Source organism: Bison bison, unplaced genomic scaffold (assembly GCF_000754665.1).
Source record: "Bison bison bison isolate TAMUID 2011002044 unplaced genomic scaffold, Bison_UMD1.0 scf7180017864371, whole genome shotgun sequence".
Classification (NCBI taxonomy): Eukaryota; Metazoa; Chordata; class Mammalia; order Artiodactyla; family Bovidae; genus Bison; species Bison bison.
In genome coordinates, this window is record NW_011494943.1 from 1,221,180 (window position 1) to 1,230,590 (window position 9,411).

General features: G+C 58.9%; 1 protein-coding gene across 1 annotated transcript in view; it reads left to right on the forward strand.

The window, feature by feature from the left end:
* AXIN2 (axin 2) overlaps positions 1-6,541 on the forward strand; it is a 26,849-nt gene extending 20,308 nt beyond the window's left edge. Inside the window, 5 exon segments of the mRNA XM_010856058.1 lie at positions 11-84; positions 87-345; positions 771-866; positions 2,045-2,212; positions 5,221-6,541. Coding sequence (XP_010854360.1) covers positions 11-84; positions 87-345; positions 771-866; positions 2,045-2,212; positions 5,221-5,347 — 724 coding nt within the window. The 3' untranslated portion in view covers positions 5,348-6,541.
* The last annotated feature ends 2,870 nt before the right edge of the window (positions 6,542-9,411 follow it).

Consider the following 9,411-nt stretch of genomic DNA (forward strand, 5'->3'; position numbering starts at 1 on the left):
TTTGTTTTTTTTTTGCTCTCCGGAGGCAGGATGAAGAGCTCGCTGGTGGAGTCACATTTTCCAGTTTTTCTAACTGCATTTCATACCCTCTCCACCTTCCTCCTCCAGCGCCCAGAGCACCAAGCGGGCCTACCCCACGGAGTCAGCCCGCACATCCCCAGCCGAGCGGGCCGGCCGCCACCACCTGTGGGGGGGCAGCACTGGGCACCCCCGCGCCGTCCCCCGGGCCCACTCGGCATGCACCCAGGACTCCTCGGTGCCTCCCTTGACCCCGCCTAACACCCTGGCCCAGCTGGAGGAGGCATGCCGCCGGCTGGCCGAAGTGTCCAAACCCCCGAAGCAGCGGTGAGTGGACCAGCCGCAGCGGTCAGGGGAGGGGCAGGCCGGAGGACCCCTGCCTTGAGGTCCAGCCGCTCTGACGGGCTCACTGGATCTGGCCAGTTGTGCCTGCAAGGAAGAAAAGGAATCTCTGAAATTCCTTGCAAATCCCATTACCTGAGGAATGTCCCAGTCGGCTGGAGCTGTGAGACGAGCTTCAAGGCACCGTGACCTGCTGGGGATCCAGTGCCTGCATCCCTCAGCCTGAGCAGGCAGTGTGCAGTCCCAGGGGCCCAGGGCTTAGCATGGCTGGGCCAGCCCCTGGGAGCTCCTGTCCACACAAGGCCGGGGTGGGGCTCCCCCCGGGGGAAGTCGGAGTCTGGGGAGGCTGGTTCTCTGTTTTCCCTTGGCCCCAGGGATGGGGCTTCCCTCTCAACCTTTCCCGTCCTCAGGTGCTGTGCGGCCGGTCAGCAGAGGGACAGGAGCCACCCGGGCCCCGGGATGCCAGGCACCACACCCTTCTCCAGCCCAAGCCCGGCTTCGGAAGAGTGAGTGTCTTGGCTTGGTGACGCTGAGGTCCACCCAGAGGCTTTGTGTTTTCTGGGTATTCATGTCAGGGGTTGCAATTTTTGAAAACTTTTTTAGGCTATAAAATCATCTTGATTTTAACATCCAAGACAAGGAACAGTAAACCCAGATGGTGCCATAGATCAGAGTCTGGAAAACCCCTGTTCATGCAGAGGAATGCGTGGTGACTTGTAGTAACACGCAAGTGTTCCTTCGTGAAGTGGTGGTTGGCTCAAGGTCGCAAGCTCAGAGCAAAGCCTTTAGCCTCTGGTTAGAGAAACCCAAACACAGATGGAAAAGTTGTTCCTGTTCACCTGGAAGGCTAGCGGGTTGAAAACGTCTGTGTGGAACTGAGCAGGAAGGCCCTTCTGCCTGGTTGCAGAGACAGACGAAGGGCCCATCCTTGCTGTCTTGCGGGGGCCGGGATTGGGGGGTGGTGGGAAAAGCATCTCCCAGCCGGTGCCCCAGTTCCTGTTGTCGAGTTACACTCCTGTGACTGGACAGGAAAGCCAGGCTTCGTTTCGTTCCATGATGGGGTGTGAAAAAAGTGGTCAGCTGCTGAGATCTAAAGTGGTCGAAGTCATTCACTTGTTCTTTCTTAGTTGCTCCGTCATGAGTAGTGTTCAAAGAGAGAAAAAAAATCTCTACAACGTTTTAATTGGTTGACCTTAAGTTGACCAGCTGTCTGGGCCTATTGCTTTTTTTTTTTTTTTTAGCCATTCTGCAAAAACTCAGAAGTTGCAGTGACTGAGGCCTGATCCCCACACACCCCCACCATGGTCCCTGGCGTTCCAAGTTCACACCATCCCTGGGTAGAGGCAGAAACCACAGACCCTGATTGGGGCAAGTGTGGTGTCCTGGTCACTCTGGGAGGGTTGCTGTCTTTTGGGGCAAGTTCCCTGTGGGTGCCCCCCAATGGACATTTCTCTGTCCTCTCATTGGGCAGCACACACATCTGTGTGCCCTGCACCGATGACCGGGGGAGGACCATGTGTCCAGCACGGTGGCTCCCCCGATGCAGGGCCCCTGCCCAGTGCCCTCAGCACATTCAGCTGCAGCCTCACCTCTGAAGACACCCGTTTGCAGACCTTCTGGGTGTGTGCGTGCGCTCTGACCGCTTTCAGATGCTGGACTTGTGGCTTTTCCATCTCGTTTTCAGCCACAAGGAGCCCAAGAAGCTGGCAGGGATGCATGCGCTCCAGGCCAGCGAGCTGGTGGTCACTTACTTCTTCTGCGGGGAGGAGATCCCCTACCGGCGGATGCTGAAGGCCCAGAGCCTGACCTTGGGCCACTTTAAGGAGCAGCTCAGCAAAAAGGGAAACTACCGGTGAGCGTCCTGGGGCTTTCCTCTGCTCCAGAGCCTGTTTGCTCAGAACCGAGAGCCAGGTCGCCTCTCGGCCCCCAGACCTGCAGGGCCCCGGGGGGCAGGCTGCCTGGGGCTTTGCTCTGTCTCCTTTACTCCGACTCCCCCACCCTTGCCCCTCCCAGAGATAGCACAGGGCCGGGACAGGCTTTCTCTAGCAGGAGAAGGGGACTCAGGAGCCAGGGGACAGCTCGCTTTGTCAGGAGAGCCGGGCAGGAGCCTGAAAGGGAGATCATGGAGAGAGCAGAGGAGTCGGACAGGCGGATGAGGAGGCTGAAAGGCGGCCCTCAGGCAGGTCCAGGAGAGCCGTCCACACGAAAGGCCGGTGGAAACCGCCACCCGTGACGGGTGGCATCGTGCCCCCTCAGCTCTGGATCCTGGGTAGCGTGAGGCAGGGTGGCCTGAAGCGGACAGAGGGCAGGACCTGTGGGTGGTGGTGGGGGCACGGGGCTGCCCACTCTTCCTGCCGGGACCTGGGGGAGACGCCCCACCGTCCCCCCAGGCCTCGCCCCGCCTGCACGGTGCAGACCCCGCCCTGGTGTGCTAGCTCCAGGCGTCCAAGGAGGTCACTTTTCTCTCGCCTTGTCTGGTTCATCCAGAGTCCTAGCTGGCCTCGTCAGCTGCCTCCATCCCAGAGGAGTACACGGGTTGTGTCCCGCTGTGTCCTGGGTGCCGTGTACAGGGCCGGGACGAGGAGTGGGAAGCAGTGGGGGGCACGGGTCAGAGAGGAGCCCAGCTCGGGCGCAGAAGCCACCACCCCAGTGCCCCCCCGAGCAAGGAAGGGAGTGTGAGAACTTTAGCATCCCTTAGCAAGTGACCTGCTGGGTGCACACCATCTCTCAACCTGGTGAGCCCACCTCCAGGGCCTGAGACCCCTGCCCTTCAGAGCAGGCCCTCTGCAGCCCAGAATGACTTGGTTTGCAGGGAAGGGAGTAGGACTCAGGGCCAGGGCCATGCCAGTGATGGGCCACAGGCTTTGGGCCGGGCTGGGACCTTCCTGGTTCACACCTGGCAGAGACGGTTCTGGAGATGAGCAGAAGGGAGAATGGGTCTGGCTTATCTTGCGCAGATCCAGGCGAGGATAGCGGCACAGGTGCCCCTCCAGGGGCCCATCTGGATCTCAGCTTTGGCGCGGCTGGCCCTTGCGTGGGACCGTAGGTGACCTTCCGGGGGGCCCAGAGCACGGAGCAGGGCAGCCCCCGCTTGGGCACTCCGGCCACATCTGGCCCGGATCCTGTCTGTCCCGAGGCACGCTCAGCGAGCTGGGCTTTGAAGCCCCAGCCCTCCTCTGACGCGTGGACTCTGCACGCACATTCCTTGCTGATTGGATCAGGCTGTGGCGAGGGGGCCTCCCTGCTGCCCTTCCGGGCCGGAGCTGGACCCCTGGCCCCTGGTCTTCTCAGCCCGTGAGCTGCTGCACTCACCTTGCCTGCGCCGCCCCCCGCCCGCCAAATCCCAGCGAGGACAGGCCGGGGCGTGGGCTGCAGGGCAGGGCCCGGAGGGGAGCCGCCCTCAGAGGCCAGATGCCCGGGAAGCAGGGCCTGAAGCGGGTCGCAGTGGTGAGAAGCCAAGGGCTACGCCTTTGAAGTCTCAAGGTCAGGGCTCCTGGAGGAGGTTGCGATTATGGACACGGTCACCAAGAGCCTCTGCTCAGAGAGGCCGGGAAGCCACCCTGCTCTGCTCCGTGCTGACCCCGAGGGCTGTGGGCCTGGGGTGCCAGGGCATCGGAGCCTCTCCAGGGAAACAAGACTGTTGTCTCCCCCCACCCCCCATCCACGGTGCCCTGTCTCGGCGGCCACCCAGGACCGGCGTCTCCAGCGCTGACCCCTGCAGCCCAGCCCCTTGAGTACCTCCAGCTGTCTCACCGTATCTAGCCTTATCGGCTTTGCGAGTACTTGGCCTGCCTTCACTGAAGAGCAGAGACATTTAGCTCTAAGCCAGGGGGCTGTGGGAAAGCTTTTTAAGGAGAAAAGATAAAAACAGAGGCCCCCCATACCCCTGAGACGCGGTTGCTCGTTTATTGTTTGAGAAGCTGTTCCCCTCCCCCGGGGGCCTCTGCTGCCTGAAGATGACAGCCTTCAGGGGCGAGTTTAGTCCGTCTGCGGGGTCTGCCTGGCAGGGGCCGGGGGAGGCAGAGGACATGGCACGGTGTCCAGGCAGGGGCGCAGGTGGGCCAGGTGGGCGGGACAGCAGTCGTCCCAGACGTGACCCTCCTGGGACAGGCTGGTCATCTGCGCCAGTGCTGTCAAGTGGCTTCAAGAAGGAAGGCCGGAGTGGGACCCACGCCTTTCCATCCACACAGGATAGGGGCTTCTGGTGTTGGACCCTGGGGCAGGGGAGCGAGGGGACTGGGGAGGAGGGCAGGGGACTGGGGCGGAGGGCAGAGTCGCGGGGCAGCCTCGGTGGCCCCATGAAGCAGGGAGCTGCCCACCTCCCGTGGTGGTCACAGTGGAAGCAGCCAGTCCTGCTCCCCAGCTGTGCCCGAGCCCCTGGCTGTGCCCAAGCCTGGTCAGGCACTGGTGGGTGGGGAGGATCACAGGTACCAGCCTCCCACAGGCTTCACAGAATCAGATGGCTGAGTCTGGGGGCTCTTTGAGGGCCTCTCTCCCCAGGCTGCCCCTGCAGGTGAACTCCAAGCATGCTTTGACCACCCCCCCCCAAAAAAAAAAAACTGGGGAGAAAGAAGCAGCTCTCTTCGTCAGTCCTGGACTGCAGGCTGCAGCCTTAGCGCTGGTGGCAGCTATGGAGGGGTGCGGGGAGGAGGGGCCTGGCCCCCGGCCTCCAGGCCGCCCACTTGGCTTTGCCCTTCACCCAGCCCAGAGGCTCTCACGGCAGATCCCACTGGTGATTTCCCTGCCAGCCCCATGCAGCAGCGTTCTCAAGACCCCTTGGTCCCCCCTCTTGTTGACAGACTCTTCTCAAGACGTGTAGAAAGTGCAACTTCACCGAGCACGTTGGGTTTTCCCTTTAAGGTATTACTTCAAAAAGGCGAGCGACGAGTTCGCGTGCGGAGCGGTGTTTGAGGAGGTCTGGGACGACGAGGTGGTCTTGCCCATGTACGAGGGCCGCATCCTGGGCAAGGTGGAGAGGATCGACTGAGCCCTCCTCCGCCGGGGCGACCACGACCCCACCTTGCGAAGCAAGAGTGAAGATGCGGGACGAGTCCCACCGGGGGCCTTCGGGAGGGCGGGGTCGGCCTTCGCGGCTCCGCCCGGCGCTGCAGAGAGGAAAGCCGAGAGGAAAGCCGGAACTGCTCGCTAGAAACGGGACCACTCGGCGCCGGCGATGCTGACTGCCGGAGAGGCTGCCGCGTGTCCTGGGCGACCCCCCGGGCCGTGAATCCAGCCCTGGCTCACCTGGACAGGAGTCCCTGCGGGTATTTATTGAACAGGCTTCCCGCGCCCCGCGTGTGGACGCGGGAGAGGGATTTTCCTGGTTCTCTGTCACCAAGAATTAAGCTCCGCGTGAAGACGGACCGTCCAGGGTGGCCTGCCGCCGGCACACGCGGAAATTGGTGCATTTTCCGCTCCCCCGCGACCCCACCCCACGCTGCTGTTTTTTCATGTAGGTCTGGAGGCCTGGTGTTGAGGTCCTGTCAATTGGATGATCGTGGCGGGGGACGAGCCTCCCTGGGGCCGAAGTCCATCCTGTGACTTCTGGGGCTCCCCACCAAGGCCCAGCCCCTCCACCCCACGGCCGACACCTGCTGCAGCCGTGTGGTTCGCCTTGTGATTTATGGAAATAGCGGTCCTGGTCCTCGGCGTTTGCTACAGATTGCTCTCTGGACCCCAGCCATTCTAGAAGCTACTCCTCACCTCACCCCCGCCCTGCAAAGCAGCGGACAGCTTTGGGAAGACTGGCCCGAGCACCCTCCCTGCAGACACCTTCCTGTTGGCGTTGGGGTTTTCACGTTAACTCATAGCTGTGCATTCTGTCGGCCGTTGTCCCCTGAGCCCGCGTCTGTATATATTGTATGGAGAGAGTATTCACCACTGTCTCTGGAGCTTGCCCTTGAATCAGTACAGTACCTGTACCTGCACGGTGCCCACGCCGTGTGTCGCCCTATATTGAGGGCTCCAGCTTTCCCTTGTTTTTTGAAAGGGGTTTATGTACAAATATATTTTATGCCTTTTTATTACAAGTCTTGTACTCAATGACTTTTGCCATGGCATTTTGTTCTACTTATACTGTAAATTATGCATTATAAAGAGTTCATCTAAGGAAAATTACTTGGTACAATAATTATTGTAATTAAGAGATGTAGCCTTTATTAAAATTTTATATTTTTCAAAATATCAGCCTCATCCTTGAGTTCGCGGGGTGGAACTGGGGGAGTGGCACCCTTTTGTATGTCAATACCTTTGCTTGATTTTTCCCACCTGGCTCGAATCCATTTCTCTCTGAGCTGGAGGTCTTCTTACCCGATTGGTGTTTTGGAAAATGATTTCTTCAAAGTGACTGGGTTGCTGACTGGCTGAGGGTTTTCTCATGTGGGAGCAGATGTGGACAGCATCTCTGAAGTTCTCCCTGTCTACCACCTGCTTCATCAGCCTCCTCCTCGCAGCAGCTATCTGCCACCCGGCCAGGTAGGTACAGGTGACCAGGGGCTGGGGTAGGGTCCTTCCAGGAGCACTTGCATCTCAGGTGTGTCAGGGGTGAGCAACCTCTGGAGATGGTAAGCAGATCGCGACTGCCCTGGGGTCAGTGAACCACATCTGACCCAGTGCCCATCAGCCACCCTCCCCCGGCTGGGTAGATCAGATGGCGCAGTGAGGAGCACACTGCTCACAGGGTGGTTGTCTTTGTGGACTGCTCTTCACCCAACAAACATCCCCTCCCCCTGCGTGAGCACTCAGGGCTGGGCCGCATTTCAGATCCCGGAGAGCAAGTCCATGTAGAGGAGTCCTAGGATGAACCCTTTCTGAAATAGGGAAAACGTGTGTGTGGGGCAGTAAATGAGTTTGGGGTTAGCATATACACATATTATATATAAAACAGATAACCAGCAAGGACCTACTGTTGGGCTTCCCTGGTGGCTCAGACAGTAAAGAATCTGCCTGCAGTGCAGGAGACCTGGGTTTGATCCCTGGGTTAGGAAGATCCCCTGGAGAAGGGAAAGGCTCCCCACTCCAGTATTCTGGCCTGGAGAATCCCATGGACAGAGGGCACTGGGGGGCTACAGTCCATGGGATAGCAGAGTCGGACACGACTGAGCGACTAACACTTTCAAGGACCTACTGGAGCACAGTCTACTCAGCATCCTGTGACAACCCGTAACAGAAGAATCTGAAAAAAAAAATATATATATATATATATGTATATTTGACAGTCACTGCTGAACATCTGAGACTAATACAGTGCTGTAAATCAGCTATACGTGAAAATAAAAATTTAAATATTTTTTAAATTTAAAAAAGTCTACAAATAAATGCTGGAGAGAGTATAAAGGAAAGGGCCCCTCCTCCACTGTTGGTTGGTGGAATGTGAGTGGGTGCAGCCACTGTGGGCACAGTATGGAGTCTCCTCAGAAATCCAAAAGCAGAGTTATCACACAACCAGGACTCCCACTCCTGGGCATACACCCTGAGAAAGCCAGAATCCAAAAAGACATGTACCCCAACTTCCACAGCTGCACTGTACACAATAGCCAACACGGAAACAGCCTAAAACCCATCGAGAGAGGGATGGGTGAGGCTGCGGTCCACACGTGCAGGGGGACACTACTTGGCCGCAAAAATGAAACCATGTCATTTGCAGGAACCAGGAAGGACCTAGAGGGGATCTTACGAAGCGAAGTAAGTCAGAAAAAGACAAATACCGGGGGATATCACTTATATGTGGGATCTAAAATATGAGACAAATGAGTTTATCTACGAAGAGAAAGCTTTGACGGCAGTTGGGTGTGACTTCTCACAAGGTGGGTCTGCGGAGGCTCAGGCTGGCTTCCTGCTGCTGCTGGAAGCTGGTGCGGGCAGAGCAGGCAGAGGAGGCCAGGGTCCCGGCCTCGGGGCGCTGGGGGCCGGGCCAGCTTGCACTGTGCAGCCCCCACGCCAAGGTGTGATGGGGCTGCTCCTGGGCAGCTGGTGAGGGTGCGAGCGCGTCCAGGCTGCAGGACTCTGATCTTGGTCCTCAGGATGCAGGTGGCTGCAGCCCTCCCCTCCTGACTGGATGGGGGCTCCAAGCCGGGGTGCCCCAGACCCACTCCCAGAATCATAGGGTTCTTTCCAATCTGAAAATCCGCCTGCAATGCGGGAGACCCCGGTTTGATTCCTGGGTCAGGAAGATCCCCTGGAGAAGGCGAAGGCTGCCCACTCCAGAATTCTGGCCTGGAGAATTCCATGGACTGTATAGGTCGTGGGGTTGCAAAGAGTCGGACACGACAGCGACTTTCACTTCCAGTATGCGGAATGAAGAGATTCAAGCTGGTGGCGTGGTGGGAGACCTCTTGATTCCTCCCGTAAGAATCATGAGTTCCGACTCGGGCTTGGGGTTCAGAAGAACCTGAACCCACATCCCAGAGCCACTGTCTCTGTGGGAAGCTCCCCAGCAGCATGCACGAGGCAGAAAGCGGACGCAATGGCCGCTCGCACTCACTCTTCTCACTGTGACAGTCAGCTCCGCACGGGCGGCAGGGACTGGCCTCTGGGATCCTCAAACCTTGACTTTGTCTACAGAATCCACTGTGCCTTCCTCAGACGAGAGGGTCTTTGGTTTTATTCGAATTTTCCAAAGAAAAAGGTAAAATGCAAGACCTCCCTCCTCCAGCCCCGCCGGGTCTCCACTGGGAGCTGGTGATTCACAGCTGCCCACGCCGGACACCCCACCCCAGGGAGGCCCGGGGCACCCCCCTGGTCCTTCACCACCTCCCCTCTCTAAGCGCCAGCTGCCCAGCGGGTCACCTACCTCGTCTTCATTTCCTGGGTGCTTCCGGAAGCTCTGGCCCCCTTTTCTGATTGATCGCTCTCCAGTTCATCAGAGGAGCGTGCAGACCCTGGGCCTGAGTCCACTCTGGGCTGGCAGGAGCTCTTGCAGCTCCATCCTCACTCCCTGGATTAGTATTAGGAAATCCACCCCCACCCCACCCCACCATCCTGCTGCAGCCTCTGGGCGCTGGCCTGGCACGGAACCAGGAGGGGCAGGGGGCACCACGCCGGCTGGGGAGA